Source organism: Lampris incognitus, chromosome 7 (assembly GCF_029633865.1).
Source record: "Lampris incognitus isolate fLamInc1 chromosome 7, fLamInc1.hap2, whole genome shotgun sequence".
Taxonomy (NCBI): Eukaryota; Metazoa; Chordata; class Actinopteri; order Lampriformes; family Lampridae; genus Lampris; species Lampris incognitus.
In genome coordinates, this window is record NC_079217.1 from 33,710,008 (window position 1) to 33,729,484 (window position 19,477).

The window sequence follows — 19,477 nt, forward strand, 5'->3', positions numbered from 1 at the left end:
GAAATGAACTAGAACGGAGATTGCGAGCCAGGTCTTCTCGTCCAACATCAGTGCCTGACCTCACAAATGCTCTTCTGGATGAATGGGCAAAAATTCCCACAGCCACACTCCAAAATCTTGTGGAAAGCCTTCCCAGAAGAGTGGAAGCTGTTACAGGTGCAAAGGGGGGACCAACTCCATATTAATGCCTATGAATTTAGAATGGGATATCATCAAAGCTCCTGTAGGTGTAATGGCCAAGTGTCCCAATGCTTTTGTACATATAGTGTAGATTAGTTTGACCTCAAATAGTCTTTTTATAGCAACCTAAAGCAGAATAGTCCATATCAAGCCCAATAGCACCACAAAGCCACTTGAGAGCAGGGTGTTTTCAGTTCTGTTGCTTTCTGTGCCACTGTCCCTTAGTGCCTTCTGTTGACCATACATCAGACGACAGCGTTTCATGTTGCCGGCCTTGTCCCATACCAGGAGCTCCGCCCAGGCAGAGCAGCAACTCGATGTGTATGTGACCCACAGGGGCTGAGACGAGCCCCCTATCCATTCCGACACGTTCAGAGGAGGGTCTCCTTTCTTCAGTCTGAACTTGTGATGGCCGGGGCTCACTAGGGTGGTGGCTCTGTCTCTGTCTGCCTGGAGCTGATCATGGCCGGTGTGCGTCTCTCCCAGCGGGCTTTCCTGTGAGGGGGTTGGGTTGTGGAGCGGAGTGAGGACACCCTCGCCGTGGTGCAGCATCAGGGAGGCGAGCCCAGAGCGCCCCCTGTCCGTCAACGCCATGGAGACGCTCCAGCTGGAGCCGGTGCACTTGGTGGCACAGGGCCCGTCCACAGGCATGGGAGAACACAATGGAGGGGACGTGTCAGGGTCCTGTCAGAGGAAAGGACAGTGATGTCAGATGTTGTAAACTACTTCAACAGATTGCCCAGGGTATAAATTGAGTGGACCAGTAGAGATAAGGTGCAAAAGATAACAAAAGAAATTGATAACCAGCATACCAAAAACAAATTCCACCGGCCTTGGTCATGTGGCTAATAAAACAATCTAATCTAATCATAATTCATTTAGAAATGACCCCCAAACTAGGATCCAAAGGGTGTATTTAAATAAATAGCATATATAAATAGCATATACTAGTATCTATAAATAGCAGATAGCACTTGGTTTCTCAGGTAAAACACATTGCGTTGCATTTTTAAGTGTAGAATGTGCTATATAAAGATTGATTAACTGACTGAGTGATTGATGGATGGTTGGGTGGATGATTGATTGAGTGATCTATTAAGTGACTGAAAGATGATTGACTGACTGACTGACTGACTGACTGACTGACTGACTGACTGATTGAGTGATTGAGGGGTCTCACTGGGGGAACCACAGTCAGGTAGGCCACTACGTAGTTTGAATCCTGAGAGTCCAGCGCCCGCACAGTGAATGTCAAAGTAACAGTTGCCCCTGCCTCAGCTCTGGCAGGGGTGTGAAGATCCACCTGACCACGTAGAGACCCTCTTTCTGCAACAGGGAAGCTAGGGGATAGAAAGGCAAATTTGAACAAGGTCACCTTTCCATGAAAGATTTTATACCAACATCACAAATAGTTGTATCCTTCATTTGCTTGAAATTCATTACTAAAAATTTTAACAATATGGCTTATCTTGTTTTCTCAACAAAAATATTCATAGTTTGTAGGTTAAAGTGATTAAAGTGCTAACAACCTTTTTTTTTCCGAAATCTTTTTGCAGGCCATAACATTGTTTTAGAAAAGTGCTACGTAAATAAATTATTATTATTTTTATTATTATTATTATTATTTTGTATAATTAGGCATCACATTCTTCATTTAATGACCATCCCATTGTGAGATGAAACCCCTTCACATACACTGCTCTAACACCGTGATAACAATATTAACCAAGATAATATCATTAAGACATGTGACCAACAGCATGATAAGGTATTTGCTGTTCAGTAAAGTTTTACTATTGAACTACCTGATGGTTCAGAACTGTACCTGTGAGGACCTCTCTGGTGCAGATATCCACAGTTGTCATTGGCGGTCAGATTAAAGAGCCGGGCTGGGCCGTGGTTCAGGACATCAAAGTGTACCATGGTACTGTGACCTGGTACCAGGTGTGGGATAGAGAGCACCTAAAACAAAACAAAAAAAGAAAAAAGAAAGGGATGGATCAAAAGACAGAGAGAGATTTGAAGACAAGCGAATGAGTAAATCTTGAGCGATTACCACAGCATTAATACACTATTTCAAATGTATGGCACATCAATTAAGAGTCTGCATATGTGGTTCTATGTGGAACAGTCTTGTCTAATACTTCCTATTCATCTCTGTCTAGCACAACTTTCCAAGATAGACAGGGCCACGTTCAGTACTGCTTTATATTCTGCTATTGCGTACTTGTATCTGAATGTGAGTTGGTTGTATAATTTCAGTGGAAACCCTCTCCAGCTTGTTTCCTCTTTTGTCTCTGCCAGACAGACGGACACAGAAGGGCTTTCGGGGAACTGAGTCCACCTGACCGACCAGCTCTTCCCCGGTGTGGGAGAACAAGGAGGAAGAGGCAGAGGAAGAGGAGTTCAGCTGAACCTGCAGTAAGCTCTCTCCATTGGCTCCCAGCAGTGTCACATGACTGAAAGAGATTTCTTCACTGGGAACTAAGCCCATAACAGCTACCACCAGAAAGGTAGGAACACCTGGGAAATGAAGCACTATATATAAAACACACAGGTAATGGAAGCAGTACGTAGGCTGCTAATGCCACATTTTACAACATGAACTATCATAAGCGAAAACAGTCATCCTCCGTTTACCTGCTATTGGACTGCCCTGCACTCTTTCCAGACCTGGGTGTGTCTCATTAGCTACAGTGGCAAAGTAATACAGGAAATCCATGTTGCTGTCACCTGTGGGCAGAGAACATATGACTGAGTATTTACCTTCATCCTATTACATTGCATAAGTGCAACCCTAAAATCAATTATGTAAATATCACTCAGTGTAGCTGTTCACTGTCCAACAGCACAATATTGTAAGTCATGAGTCGTTACCCTCCCCAAAAAGAGGGTTTCCAACTCTCAAGGATTGGCTGGGCAAATGACAGATTTGACCAACTCCCAGAATGCAAAAAAAAAAAAACAAATATCAATTTGGGCTTTCTGATGAGATTATTTTTATGGTGAACACTATGTTGAGTGCTGAATCCATGCTGCTGTCCTCACAGTGTTATTTGGTGCCGCATTTATGCAGCGATGATGTGTTGGAGTGGTTTCCATTTACAGCAAAGGTATTACTCCTGCTATCAAATCCAGTAGTGGTTGGTTTCTGCAAAGTACCACGGGAAAGGAGAGCTTCTTGAAACTTATACGTGTAACAGCAAAGATGGCACTCTTTGGTGGCAGGCACATGTCACTTGAAACAATGAAAAGGGAGAGGCACTTAAATTTCAGGAGATAGGAGAGGAATATTAACATGCCTTTTTTATATTGGTATGTTCTAAACAGAACAAGGTTACAAAACTGTTCGTTTTTTTAACCTTGTTCTGTCACCCCACCACCTTTCTCTTTCTGTCTCTTTCTTTATGGTGTTTAGGTTGAGGAGAGCCTGGAGAGGTGGCGGTATGCACTGGAGAAAAGAGGAATGAAAGTCAGTAGGAGCAAGATGGAATACCTATGTGTGAATGAGAGGGAGGACAGTGGAATGGTGAGGATGCAAGGAGTAGAGGTGACGAGGGTATATGAGTCTAAATACTTGGGGTCAACTGTCCAAAGTAACAGGGAGTGCAGAAGAGAGGTGAAGAAGAGAGTGCAGGCAGGGTGGAGTGGGTGGAGAAGAGTGTCAGGAGTGATTTGTGACAGAAAGGTACCAGCAAGAGTTAAAGGGAAGGTTTACAGATGGTTGTGAGACCAGCTATGTTATATGGTTTGGAGACAGTGGCACTGATGAAAAGACAGGAGGCGGAGCTGGAGGTGGCAGAGTTGAAGATGTGAAGATTTCCACTGAGATTGATGAGGAAGGACAGGATTAGGAATGAGTATATTAGAGGGACAGCTCAAGTTGGACAGTTTGGAGACAAAGCAAGCGAGGCAGACTGAGATGGCTTGGACACGTGAGGAGGAGAGATGCGGGGTATATTGGGAGAAGGATGCTGAATATGGAGCTGCCAGGGAAGAGGAAAAGAGGAAGGCCAAAAAGGAGGTTTATGGATGTGGTGAGGGAGGACATGCAGGTGGCTGGTTTGACAGAGCAAGATGCAGAGGACAGGAAGAAATGGAAACTGATGAGCCGCTGTGGCGACCCCTAACGGGAGCAGCCGAAAGTAGTAGTAGTAGCGGTTTAGTTTAAATGTTTATTTGGGAAGGGACAATGTACATTAATCAACATTCGAAACAAATGTAAATGTGCCCGAGTTAGCTAATAGGCTAGTTTCCATCGGCAGTCCCTTTGCCTGATGTTGTTAGGCATAATAATAGTACAAAAAAAAAACAAAAAAAAATAGCACAAAAAAATAAATAAACATGCAACATAGTTAATATGCAATACAAGAACAGTGCAAACAAACAATAAGAAATATACAGACTATACAAATAATGTAGAAAAATATAATAAAGATAATATAGAAAATAATATATATAAAAAAGCAGACATACAACACAGCTAATGTGCAATACAGTTAAACAACATGTTAAAGGTGTGTTCAAATAGCGTCAATGTTGACATTGTTTGTTCTTAATAAGCCATTTCTTGACATTACACTTAAATGAATGATAGGATGGGGACTCTAATTGATTGTGGTACTGAGTTCCATTGATGTGATGCTCTAAAGGTGAAGACGGCCTGACTAAATGCAGTTCTCCTGAGTGGGATTGTGCAGCCCCCTCTAGCTGCACCTCTAGTAGCTCTTTTTTGTGGTAGATTTGAAGTTGATGAAGCTGGACAGAGGAGGAGGAGCTGAACCATGCATGATCTTATAAACTAGGCAGACCTTTTTGTATTTGATGAGGTTTTCCCAACTAAGTAGATTATATTTTTTTAGAATATGGCAATGATGAAAATTGAATGGCTTCTTGTCTAAGGTTTTGAGTGCTTGTTTGAATAAGTGTTCACCACTTATTCTGGTTTTCAGTAATGTGTGTGGTTCTGATTAGAAGAATAGGATGGACTTGTGGTATGGTCCTTTGTTTTGTTTGTGCCTCACCTATGTCACAAGATTTGCTGTTTGCCCATGCCAGCCCCCCAAAAAGAAATATATATCTTTGGATTGGAGTTGCATTGAATGGGCAATCTCAGCGATCCTACCCAAGCCGGTTGCCATATAGTTTTCCATAATCATGAGATCACTTCAGATAAGAAGATCCTTGAATGTCTTACCAATAATGTTGAACGTGAAGTGGCCGTCAGTTTGGGCCTGGAGGGTCCACTGGCCTGGCTGTATAGGAGAGAGCAGCCTTACACGGTACAAACCTTCAAAAAGCTCCAGCTCTGCCAAAGGGCCTTGCTCACCCAACAGAGACTGGCGGTGGCCTGAGAGACACAAAACGTAAACTGAAGTGAGTCTTCAAAAGGTGCAAAGGTGGTATAATCTACACAGTAGCTGTCCACCTCACTTCCGCTATTGTTTTGGTCAGACTCATTAACATTGTTCGCTTTATTATTTGCGAATGTGAAAACCATCCAATGCCCCACTGATATTAATTCATTCTTGGGTTTTCCGTTTTCTTCATTTCGCAAACAAATACACCATGTTGACCTGATGGCAAGATATGTCATGTTTCTTGTTGTCACAGTACTCCACATAGCTGTGGCAGTGTGTGCCATTACAGATTCTACCTAAAATATAAATGTTGAGGAGTTCAAAGGAATGTGTGTCTGTGTACCTGTGTGTATTTGCATACATGCATGCATGCAAGTAGGGTAATATAGAGTGTGCTTGTGTGTGTGTGTGTGTGTGTGTGTGTGTGTGTGTGTGTGCAGGTGTGTAGGTGTGTATACATGATTTTGGTGAAATATCCTCGAGAAGAGACATATGTCATACACTCCCACTCCTAGCTGACATCCATGTAGCACTGTTCACATCTGATCCAGGAATGAACAAATAAAGCCAGCCGAGGAAACTCACAGAGATGCAGGACATACTCAGAGTGTGAACAATCAGTTACCTGATGGGTCGATGAGTTTACAGTCTGTCACATTGCCAGTGAGGTGCAGGGTGACTGTCCTGACTGCACTGTCAACCATGAAGGGATGGGAGGATGTGGAGTCACTATCACTCTCCACATGAAGAAGAGTCACCTGTAAGGGAGAGAAACAGAGCAACTGTGGGTTTAAAGCTTAACATTAACATAAGGAGAGATGCACGGTTATCCTCAACACAACAGACTACCATGCCAAGATCACGTCATTACTCAGCGACACAGACACCTATGAACCTCTGAGACACGATCCAACTGGTGGTTACAAGAGGAGAATAATAGAATACCTACAGAAACTACAGAAAGGAGGAACCATTGATCAGATACAATACCACCGTCTCTACCCACAAGATAACATTCCATGCATATATGGACTCCCTAAGTTCCATAAAGATGGAACCCCCATCAGTCCCATCGTCAGCAGCATAAACTCGGTCACGTACAACATTGCCAAACATATAGCCAACATCCTGACCCCTTTAGTGGGCGAAACACCTCACCATATCCAAAACTCCATTGACTTTGTGAACAAGGTCCAAGGTGTGAAATTGGAACCTAATGAAACCATGGTATCCTACGATGTGACCTTGTTATTCACCTGCATCCCAACCATGGAGGCTTTGGAAACTGTGAGGCAACGTTTGCTACGTGACGACACCCCTCCACGATAGAACCAACCTCAGCCCAGACCAGATTTGCCAACTACTGGACCTTTGCCTGAACACTACATATTTCCAATTCAGGGGCCAGTTTTACAAACAGAAACACGGCTGTGCAATGGGCTCACCAGTATCGCCCATTGTGGCCAACTTATATATGGAAGAGGTAGAACACAGGGCCCTGAACTCCTTCAGAGGAACACCTCCGAGCCACTGGTTCAGATATGTAGACGACACATGGGTCAAAATCCAAACACAAGAGGTGCAAGCGTTTACCAAAAACACATCAACTCAGTGGACAAGAACATTAAGTTCACAAGGGAAGATGTAAAGAACAACAGTTTTCCCTTCTTGGACTGTGACATCCACTTTGGGGAAGACAGGAGCCTCCACATTGGGGTTTACAGGAAACCTACACACACAGACCAATATCTACTTTTCGACTCACACCACCCTCTGAACACAAACTGGGCGTCATCAGAAATCTGCAACACAGAGCTGACAATGTGCCCAGCAGCACTCAGGTCCAACGAGAAGAACACAAACACCTGAGGGGAGCTTTAAAAACCTGCGGCTACCCCAGTTGGACCTTTTTGAAAACTGCAACACGTTCCAAAAAGACCAACCGGGTGAGAGATGAGGAGAAAAGGAAAAGAAGGAATAACATAGTTATCCCGTATGTTTCTGGGGTCTCCGAGAAACTCAGGAGAATTTTTAACAAAAAACCGGTATACTTCAAACCCAGCAACACACTTCGACAAAAACTGGTTCATCCCAAAGACCGTGTACCACACACCCAAAAAAGCAATCTGGTGTATGCTGTAGAATGCAATGAGGATTGCACTGACCTATACATAGGAGAAACCAAACAACCACTACACAAACGGATGGCCCAACACAGAAGGCCAAACTCCTCAGGACAAGACTCAGCAGTTTATCTACACCTAAAGGAGAAGACACACTCCTTCGAGGGCAGCAACGTACACATTTTGGACAGGGAAGATAGATGGTTAAAAAAGAGGGGTGAAGGAAGCCATCTATGCGAAACTGAAAAAAACCATCCCTCAACAGAGGAGGAGGTCTGCGACACCGCCTATCTCCCACTTACAATGCCGTCCTTTCATCTCTACCCAGGAGACTCAAGAAGCTTAGCCTCCAAGAACAACAGTCGGTCAATAACGGCTCCAACGACTCATGACCACTGAATGGAGCACTAACGAAGTCGAAACTAACACCACCAACAACATTCGCTGCTTAACATCAGATCACAAAGAGCCATGGACATCTATAGCTCTGATAACGACTCCAAAGAGGATAAATATCTGAGTTTCATCACCAGCCAGTCAGACTAGCTTGGTCTAGTCAGAAAGGCACGAACTGATGAAGCCTCTTGGATGAGAGGCGAAACGTCTTCACGGATATATACCAAGTCCAGTTGCACTTGATTCAATTCCTTTGGTTAACCATGACCTGGATGAATGAGAACATTCACAGACAACATTAAAACTATAAAAACTATAAAACATGTAATATGTAATGCATGTTATTTAACTTCAAAGATATTTCAACAACCTCAAAAATCAGCAACTTTAGATAAATTAAAAAAAATAAATGCTACTCATGTTTTGTTTTGTTTTTGTTTTTGTTTTTTTACTTTTACAATTGCTTTGCTGGGCTTGCAAGATGTAATGACTGATTTGTCCCTAGTATGGGAAAGACTTTTTATTCAGCTATGTCAGGAAAAAAACATGTTTGAAAATACTGAAATCCATAATGTGAGTTTGATACGGGATGAGTATTGAGACAAAAGTTGGACAGTAACAGAATTGAAAATCAACATTAAAAAGCTTTGTAAGCAAAACAGGATTTTGTCCAATAGGATTCCTCAGTGAACTTGTTAATGTTAAAAGTGTTAATGATATACTTGCTGCAGTACCCTGTCAGCAGCCGTGTTGTCCTCCACTATGGTGGAAACCCTGTAGATGTCAGAGTTGGTGGTGAAGACTGTCAGGCCACCCGACAAAGAAGACAGAGAGGAGTAGAGGGAGAAACGGTCATGGGACAATTGCTCCCTACTTCTCCTCCTCCTCATTCTGCCCTTTATCACATAGCCAGGGTCTTCAGTTAGGAGGAAGGTAACCTGTGGGAAATAGGTCAGTTGATGATGGTTAAGCTAATGGGGGCAATTGCCTGGGAATCTGACCATACTTGGACTTATCTGACAACAGCTCAATTAATAATATCACATTTACTGTCCACAATAATGCACAATACTTAAAAACTTGAGAAATTAATGGAGGAGCACTTTTTGCAACGCTCTCAAAAGTATCACCTTGAAAAGAATGGGAGTCATACTTTTCAGTATGATAGTTCAGTTTATGTGACAATGTATCACCTTGCATTGTCTTTCAAGTGTGAGGGCCTTCACAGCATTAAACAGGTGAGCGTCTTTTGGGGAGGCATCAGTGAATACAAAGATCTCTGACAGTGGTGGACTGTGAGTGAGGGCCAGCTAAGAAAAAATACATATTGAGTTAGCAACTATGTGTATGGATACTGGAGAGGTTCATAATATGGTTTGCTCTGTAGACAGCAACAATTGTTCATTGTTTTATTGTGTTGGTTTAGTATACTAACCTGAATGCCAGAAAGACACATCTCTGGCTCGTCCCCTCCCCCCAAGGCCATTACGTTTTCCATGTAGCCCATAAACTGGTTTGGATCATCTGTTTCATACACTGGTCCCACCTCTGCAATGCAGATTACATTTAGAAACTACATCTTCACAGCAGTTTATGAACTACAATTACAAAGGATAAAACAATGAGCATATCTAAACCATAGACCATTGTAGTGAGTTTTCTGACATCTACAGGTTAAAATGTTAGCATAGCAGGATAAATATAGATGGAGCTGATAACATTAATAATGGCTCTGCTGGACGTAGGTGTGCCAAAGAACCAGTATTGACAGTACTGTTGACAATTGGTAGTGCTGATAGAAGTGCTGGCACACCTAAATCCAACAGAGCCATTTACACTGGACAACAATTTTTTTAAAATGTTTTGCTTCCTGAAAAAAAAAATCGAGATTATGATAGACAATGTCAAGCTGAACACAAAAATAATTTCATGTTTGCTGTACCAGGTAGGAATTTGGAGAAACATTACAATAACTTTTATTGAATTTCGCATTTTTAATCACATAATGATGCTGACACATTGTGTTAGTTCAACTGAACTTAAAATGTTTTGCAGCTGATTTTCATTTGTACTCAGCATCTGGTGCCTCTCGTGTCAGTGTCCAACAATAGTTGGCCAGCATTGATGGATTCCAGTTGTCCTGATATCTCTTTTCCATGGTCACAATGTCCTGGCGAAACCTTTCACCATGGTCATCACTGACTGCACCAAGATCAGCAGGGAAGAAGTCCAAGTGTGAATGCAGAAAATACATTTTCAATGACATCTTTCACTTCATGGCTTTGTATGCTTTAAGCATGTTGTCAAGCAGCTAAATGTAGTTTGGTGCTCTGTATTTGCCAAGAAAATTCTCAACAACATCCTTTTTTTTTTTTTTTTAATAAATTTATTTCTGATTTTTCCCTTTTTTCTCCCAATTTAGTGGCCAATCGATCCCTATTTTAATTCAAACACCCACCCTCGCACTGTATGCGTTCGCCAACTGCATCTCTCCGGCCGGCAGTCTCGAAGGAGACCGCCTCGCCACTTTCGTGACAAGGCGGCTCCAAGCCGAACCACTGTTTCTTCCGACACACACAGAGACGCATTCACGTGACGAACACAAGCCGACTCCGCCCCCCTCCCGAAGACAGCGTTGCCAATGATCGCTGCTTCGTCGAGTCCGGCCATAGTCGGATCTGACGAGACCGGGGCGCGAACCCCAGTCCCCAGTGGGCAACTGCATCGACACAGAGCCGATGCTTAGACCGCTACACCACCGCGGACCGTCAACAACATCCTTAAATGCCTTCCATGCTACTTTCTCTGGCCCCACTAGCAGATCTTCTAATTCCTTGTCATTGATGACCTGTCTGATTTGTGGACCAACAAAAATGCCTTCCTTAATGTTGTCATCAGTTATTCTTGGAAACATCTGTCTCAAATAGTGCAATCCATCACCTTCTTTGTTCATTGCATTCACAAATTTTTTCCTCAATCCGAGTTTTATATGAAGAAATATTTTGTTGGATCGACAAGTGGTTTATGCGCCACACTTTTCTGCCCTGGAATGAAATGCTTACGGAGTGGACAGTTCTTTTTAATGTAATGTGACTCTTTAGCATGGCTATCCTATTCACAAAGGAAACAACAGTACTTTGTATAGCCAAGCTGCATTTCTAGTAGCAGTGCCAATACTTTTAGATTATCACAGATGTTCCTGGCGTAATTGTTGTACTGTATGTGTTTCAACAACAGTTCTGTTATTATAGGTTTCTTTCATGTGTACTGCATAGCCAATGGGTAACGAAGGGTGGACATTGCCATTGTGTAACAGGACAACTTTCAGGCTTAACTTTGATGAATCTATAAAAAGACGCCATTGTTGTGAGTCATGCACACAACCCAAAGCCATGGACAATCCATCGATGTCAGTGCAGAAACAGAGGTTGTCAACCTGCATAAAGAAGTTTGTCAAATGTTCTTGAGGGTTCTGAAAGAGAAATTTTTGTACCTGTCAACAGCAAAACCCATCCTTGCAGTCTTGAACCAAGTAATGTTGCATTAAATTTTGACAAATCTAAGTCTCTGACCAGGTGATTTAATTCTGGCTGTGTTATCAGATGAGGATAACCAGGCATAAAGCGTTCAACATCTGGATCAGTGTCGTTTTCCACATCTGGTTCATGTGTTGTGGCATCTTCATCTGCCTCATCTAGGCTCCTTTTCTCCGGTGGCTTTGGTACTGGCAAACTGTCATCGTGTGGCACTGGTCTCATGGCTTAAGGCAGATTAGGGTATTCAATAGATTTCTTATTTTCAGTAGAGAAGCCAGATACATTGGTCAGACAGAAATAACAGTCCGTCACATGACCCTTCTGTTCTTGCCATATCATTGGGACTGCAAATGGCACTGACTTCCTCCAAGCCAAGCTCTCAGGTTGACCTCACATGTTGTACAACAAATGTGAGGAGGCCAGGGTTCCTCTTCATCACCAATTTTACATCCACAATAGAGCTTATAGAGACATTTCTGCTGTATTAAATCTTCCTGAAGACAATAAATCCTATCGGTAAGGATACTCACTATGCTATTGCCTGAACAACATGTGCAGCAACATGCATCCAAACAGCATCTGTAAATGTGAGCAGCTTTTATAGCCTGTCTGGCAGCATCTAACCTGACTAAGAGTGCCCAGGCATGCTTAAGACAACATTTGCATAGCACCTACACTGATTGCACGCCCAGACATGCTTGGATTGACCAAAACAGCTTGCTTTGTGGGCAATATACTTGTATACTAAAAATATGATGGGAAAACACAAAAATAGGTTATATCTACAAAGTGGCATGTGATAAGAAAATGTTAATGTGATTTTCATGATCAGCTGCCCAAAATCCATAAAATACACCCTAAAATCTTCAGGAAGTAAAATCTTCATACTCCAGTGAATGTTATTATCTGCAGCTGTGTTAATTCTGCTATGTTAACATCACGGAGTATCAAGATTAGTTTGCCATGTTTTAACCTTCACATGGTTTTCAACCTGTAGATGTCAGCAAACTCACTAAAATGGTCTAGGCTCTAGGGTTTAGTTACTCTTGAGAATTTATGGTAAACATGGGAAACGTTATTTGATTGCTTTAATTGGTTCTGTGCAGCTATCACAACCTTTAGTTGGTTAATCAGTTAAAGTCATTTAAACGATGTGAGTAGGGGTCCCATCTTGTAACCTAGGCCTCTGTCCCATTAGTGGACAATGACCATAACCTCACCTGGGTCATGGAAGGGCACGAACAGAAAAGTACCAGGTTGCCCAGGTGTATTAGCACGGCTCTTTATGATAGATAAAGCCCGCAGGCGGGCAGCAGTGATCTCCTCGAACATGCTACCCGTTGTGTCCATGACAAATATGAGTGCAGGAGGCTGCTTGACACTGAAGAGCCTGTCAAGAGGAAATTGAACAAATTGGAAACGCCTTCATTTAAGAAATAGAAATCATAAAATAACATATTGATTTTTTTTCTTCCCTTGCCAATGTTAATTGTATAACGGTGGTGAAAGATACCTGAGAAAGCTTATATGGCCCACGGTGTCTCTGAGGTCCCTCAGTACAGCAAGCGTGGCCTCAGTGGCCAGACCAGCAGCTTCTACATGGAGGTAATGGTGAGGGGAGAAGAGTGGGGATGTGGTATCCTTATTGATGCCCCCTTTGGCACCTTTATGCCGACTACTGTCCATAATACCTCCATGGCTACATTTGCCTGCAAACAAGAAAAAGTGTAGTAAGCTATCAGCAGGATACATGGTTTGGATAATGGATGGATGGATGGATGTTGGATATATGTGTTTTTTTTTGTAGTGTGGATATATGTGTTCTTTTAGTTTGGATGTGTTTTTGTCTTTATGTTACACTGCTGTGGGCTGGGGGAAATTATATTTTGTTTCATTTCATGTACACAAGTGCATGAAATGAAATGACAAATAAATGGTCCTGATTCACGATTCCTTAGATCTACAATTTTGAGGCAGTTTTGACTTCGAAATGTGAAGAGACATTTTTGTTTTTACCATAGTCCCCTTATAGACTAATCCATTCAGGATTATTGCATTTATTATAACATGGGGTTTTCCAGCAGGTTTGATGCTATTCATGGCCAGTGTTTTTTCTGCAGTGATATACCCTCTGGTTTGGGAGGGTGAGTGCTGAAATAGCCAGTGGTGAGCAGCAAGGAGGGATGCTTTCTCCAGGTGAATCTTGGCAAGATGTTGTCTCTACAGGTAGAACTGAAGCATTCCAGACAGGTAGGAGTATCATCTGAAGACAGAGAGAGATATATGGACTAATACAATGACGACATGGAGGGACTATTAAAACATTTACATGATCAAATAGATTCACGTCTGGGGCTTCAAACTGGCTTTTAGAGTTCAAGCTGTATTTGCCTACATGAAGACATTGCTTTTGAATTAATTTGATCAGCAGTGAGAGCGCCCACAGTGACCAATTTGAACATTAAAGAGTAACTAAATCCTACAGCATTTTAGTTTTCTAACATATAAAGGTTAAAAACCAAGTAAAGCTTAAAAACATGGCAGGCTGGTCTTAGTAGTTTATGATGTTAGCATAGCAGGATAAACACAGCTGCTGCTAACAACATTAATGATGGTTCTGTTGGATGTAGGCGTACCAAAGAACCAGCACTGACAGACAGACAAGACAGAGCCAGCACTAACAATTGTCAGTAGTACTGCCAACTAACCTGTAGATGTAAGCAAAGACATTAAAATGGTCTAGGGTTTAGTTGCTCTGTAAAGCGGCTGGTATAATAGTAATTGCCATTGGGATTAGCAGTTGCTGATGACAGAAAAAAGTCACCCCGATGATTTAATCAATACTCAGTTACCCAAGCCTGTTTGAGTTTCTGACAAAACAGGCAGTGAGGTTAATCCAGTGGTAAACACAAATTTGAAGGGGAATTACCCTTAGCTACAGGAAAGGCAGGTTCGTCAGGCTGCAGCAGATGGTGGTAAATGGTGCGATGGCCCATTTCCACCCAATTACTATGGCTGTAGAAATCCTGACAAAATGACATGAGAGACAAGGAATTAGTTAAGGAGTTTTCTACAAGTGTTGATTTATTATTGCCCTCTGAACTGCACCTCTAGTCATTATATCCAGACAAGACAATTGTAAAATTGCCACAAAAGCTCATTGAATAACTTTAAATCTAGCTTAGTTTAACCTGGTTATATTCCCCAAAACACACACACACAGTATTATTCTATGTACACATGAATGTTGTTTTTCTCACTTCTAACTTATGTGAAGCAAACATAATGACATTTTGATGCACAAAAAATGCCATGCAAGCAGTTTAATTAATTGATCTATTAAATTGAATTCTGATTCTGAATTACAATTTAAGTATTGTGTTTTGCTGTTATGAAATAATCAGCTAAAATATTAACTACCTAGAACCATTATGTACCTGTAGTGAGTGAAATAGCTTCCCCAAGCTCTGGCGGGCACTTTGGTACTCTTTTGCCTGGATTGAGAGCAGGGCCTGGGCCCAGAATTGTCGTAACATGACTATGGCACTGTCCACACGCTCTGAGTCAAAGTGGTACACCGGGTCAGATCTGGTGGAGCTCAGAAAATCCATTGCTGCATTTGATTTCCCCACCTCGCCCACAGCCCGCCAGAAGGCACGACCAAGTCCAGCCTGAAAAGGATGCAGGCTCACTTTACCCATAATCAAAACTGGTGGTGAAACTTTAGATTATGATGGGATTAAAAAAAAATCAAACATGATACAAAACTCAGTGGTTACTAAATGTGATGTAAAGGCAAGTTTCAAAAAAATAAATAATCTGAACTTGCTCTGGTGCATGGAACACAGTTCTCCTTTGTTAGATATATGTCACCTTTGAATTTGTGCTAGACCTTACAGCAGCAAATGTGTTCATTTTACAATACAGAAGAGAGGTAGGGACCAAGTCATTGTTTTCCAAGTCACAAGTAAGTCTCAAATATTTGTACTCAAGTCCCAAATCAAGTTCCAAGTCCTACATTATGAGTTTCAAGTCATAAACAAGCCACCAAGTGAAGTGTTCTCATCAAATTTAGTGGCAGTTCAAATTTTTAACAACAAGAGTAATACTAAATTACTCAGTTTATGCAAACCATGAATGTTTTTAAAATGTGTATTTATTACAGATTGAATCAACGCTGACCTGTCATTATGGAAATGAGTTGATTGGCTGCACACTTTTTAAAAGTATTTTATCTTCAGGTTGGAGAAGGCATTAAGTCTTTCTAGTAAAAAGGCTCAAGTCCAAGTCGTGAAAATCATTGGTGTTAAGTCAAGCTACAAGTCCTTTTAACGTTGTGAAGTCTAAAGCCATCACATTTGTGACTGGAGTCTGACTCAAGTCCAAGTCAGTGAATGGAGTCCACACCTCCGCAAAATACTGTCATGATATACTTTTATTCCAAATGTCTCAGCAGCAGTTTAGAGCTGATTTCAGTCAAAATAATTCAGTAGACTGCACATCCTGTGATGTCTTCTCCTGTGTAAACTGCGTGAATTTTGTTCATGTTGACTGTTCGAGGAGGACTCATTACGCCACAAGTATTTCACCTGTTCCTCTACACAGCTGAGCTGGTGTTTGTCGAGGCCCATCAGGGTCTCACAGGTAACATTGAGGATGGCTTGCTCAGTGATGTACTGGTGTGTGTGTGAGTCCCAGGCGAGGGTCAGCACACGGGACCAAAAGTTAGGGAGGAAGCCCATACATGGTAACGCCAGGAGGAGGTAAGCAAAAGCAAACCAGAGGATCTGTTCCCGATTACCACTCCAAAGTCTTCCACTGCCCTGAGACATGGCTCCCTGGGAATATGGTAGAGCGATGATGCATTTCACCTGCAGGGAGGAAATACAGTCAGACAAAGCAAGGCTGGCTTTACAGGTTTTAACAATTCACATTTGAAAACATCTGCCAGCATCCACTTATGTATAGTATATTGGTATAAGAATATTTGGTTTTTAATTTAGCTGAGCAAGCTGTATTTCAGAAAACCCAATGCAAGTGGAATGAAATCCATGCACAGTGATAGACTGGCCTGGATAATGAAAAAGACATTATTCTGAGTTTAAAGTGATTTATCACCAATATGTTTCCCACAGCCATATGGTATTATAGATAACTACATTACTATGTTTGACTGAGATGACTAACTGCTTCTTTAGAATAAGGCAAACAGTCCTCACACTCCATCTCCAACCCAGATCAAGGATACCCACTATATTAGTAAAATGTGACATTGGGTAGTGCCGGCCTTCTATTTATCTTTTTTTTTGGATTCCCCCCCCCTTTTTTTTCTCCCTAATTGTACTTGGCCAATTACCCTATTTTCCAAGCCATCCCGGTTGCTGCTCCACCCCCTCTGCCAATCTGGGGAGGGCTGCAGACTACCACATGGCTCATCTGATACTTGTGGAGTCGCCAGCTGCTTATTTTCACCTGACAGTGAAGAGTTTTGCCAGGGGGATGCAGCATGTGGGAGGATCACGCTATTCCCCCCAGTCCCCCTCCGAACAGGTGCCCCAACCAACCAGAAGAGGCGCTAGTGCAGCAATCAGGAGACATGTCCACATCCGGCTTCCCACCCGCAGACACGGCCAATTGTGTCTGTAGGGATGCCTAACCAAGCCGGAGGTAACACGGGGATTCGAACCGGCAATGGAATAGACTGCTACGCTACGCACCCGGATGCGGCCTTCTATTTATCTTAAATTAGCAAAGGTGATCCTTTCTTATTCTATGAGTTTTGTATTCCATACTGTGAAATCAAATTGCAGCTTTTCTTTTCTGTAGTTTTCCACTATGTTACTTTGAGTACTTTTCCACTGTGTGAACAGTTTCATGATCTTAAAACTAATAGCATGCTCCTTTGCTATCTAAACTCTTTTGCTCCAGGATGAGTCTTTCCAGAGTCTTCATGATGTGTGAAGTCAATGCTAGCGGTCTGTAGTCCTTGGAGTCCCTGGGATGCAGCGTTTTAGGCACAAGAACGAGGCAGGACATCTTCCACAGCACGGGGACCCTTTGAAGTCTAAGGCTCATGTTGAAGACATGGTGAAGCACTCCACATAACTGAGGGGCACAAGCTTTGAGCACCCTGGGGCTAACACCATCCGGGCTTGCCACCTTGCTTGTGTGAAGCCTCATCAACTGTCTTCTGACATGGTCAACTGTGACGCACACTGTAGGTGTTACAGGTAGGGGGTGGGGGGGATCATCAGGAGAGAGAGGGCCATTAGTCCAGGAACCCGGGGGGGGGGAGTAGGGCCCCCACTAGAGGCTGGGGGGATGTAAGGAGGAGGAGGGGGGCAGTGAAGTTGACGGTTGGTGAGGGCAGGCAACAGATGAGACCGGGGGGGACGGGGAGCGGTCATTGTGTCAAATCTGTTAAAAAACATAGTAAGTTCATTGGCCCTGTCCAAGCTGCCCTCCACTCCTCTGCTGCCAGTCAGCCTGAAACCAATGATGGTCTTCATACCACTCCAGACCTCTCTCATGTTGTTCTGTTGGAGTTTTTGCTCCAACTTCCTCCTGTATTTATCTTTAGCCTCCCTGAGTCTCACTTTAAGGTCCCGTTGGATTTTTCTCAACTCCTCCTTATTGCCAGCTCTAAAGGCCCTCTTCTTTTCATTCAGGATGGCTTTGATGTCCTTCGTTACCCATAGCTTATTATTTGAATAACAATGGACAGTCTTTTCAGGGACAACGCAGTTCACACAGAAGTTTATATAGTTGGTGACACACCCTGTGACCCCATCCAGGTCATCCCTGTGCGGCTCAGAGAGCCTGCCAGTCTGTTACCTCAAAACAGCCCTGGAGTTTCACACAGACCTCCTCTGACCATTTCCTCACTGTTTTTGTGGTCACAGGCTGCCATTTCACAAGAGGCACATAGCAGGTGTTCAGATATACTAGGTTGTGATCTGACTTACCCAGGGAAGGGAGGGGAGAAGAGCTGTAAGCCTCTTTCACATTAGCATACATAAGTCCAGTGTCCTCTCCTCTCTGGTTGTGCAGTTCACATACTGGGCAATTCGTGTGATTTTGAAATTTTGTCAGCAGTCTTTTATGAGGAACTTTATCAAAAGCTTTATGAAAGTCCATATGCAATCAACTAACTGCCCTCTATCCAAAGATGCCGACCACGTCTCAAGAATGGTGAGAAGCTGAAGTGTAGTCGATCTTCCAGATATAAATCCATACTGCTTGTTACTAAAAAATCTGTTAGACTTCATATGGTCAACAATATAAGTCCTGATTAGTTTTTCCATTGTCTTACATACTACAGATGTCAGACTAACTGGCTTTGTTTCCTTTTTTTGAAAATTGCACTGATATGTGCCTCTTTCCAATCACATGGTGAAGTGGATTCTTCTAATGATTTATTATACAACATTGTTAGAGGTTCGGTAATCACACTAGCCAATTCCTTTAAGATCCTAGGATGTATCACATCTGGCCCTGGTGATTTATAGATGTTAATAGCCTATAGAAGTCGTTTTATATCTTTAAAAGTTATTATAAAACATTGTGTTTGCTGAACTTCCACTCTTGGCAATTCAGGTATGTGCCCTTCAGGTTCAATCACAAATACACTGCTGAAATAATCTGACAGTAATTCTACTTTTTCAATATCTTTGTCTATTTTTGGGGAGTTAGTATCCTTCTGATGAGTATATAAATCTCCTACTGATGTCTTAATATTTGTCATCTTATTAATATAAACCCAGATAACCTTTTGTTTCTGTTTAGTTTGTCTTGCTAAGTCTTCTTCGTATATCTTTCTTAAATAACATGTTCTCACAAAGTTTCTAACTCTTCAATATTGCTGTTGTACCTCTGCTTTTTT

The 19,477-nt window shown here is 42.4% G+C and overlaps 1 protein-coding gene across 1 annotated transcript; it reads right to left on the reverse strand.

Annotated features, from left to right (window-relative positions):
• Positions 1-306: 306 nt before the first annotated feature.
• vwa7 (von Willebrand factor A domain containing 7) lies at positions 307-16,427 on the reverse strand. The gene is made up of 16 exons (XM_056282848.1): positions 16,185-16,427; positions 15,033-15,266; positions 14,525-14,621; positions 13,724-13,858; positions 13,109-13,304; positions 12,816-12,985; positions 9,495-9,607; positions 9,253-9,369; positions 8,794-8,997; positions 6,166-6,298; positions 5,378-5,530; positions 2,821-2,913; positions 2,408-2,703; positions 2,006-2,142; positions 1,361-1,520; positions 307-864 (listed from the first exon to the last, which is right to left on the reverse strand). Exons 1-16 carry the CDS (start codon positions 16,425-16,427, stop codon positions 307-309), a joined length of 3,039 nt encoding a protein of 1,012 aa, XP_056138823.1.
• Positions 16,428-19,477: the final 3,050 nt, after the last annotated feature.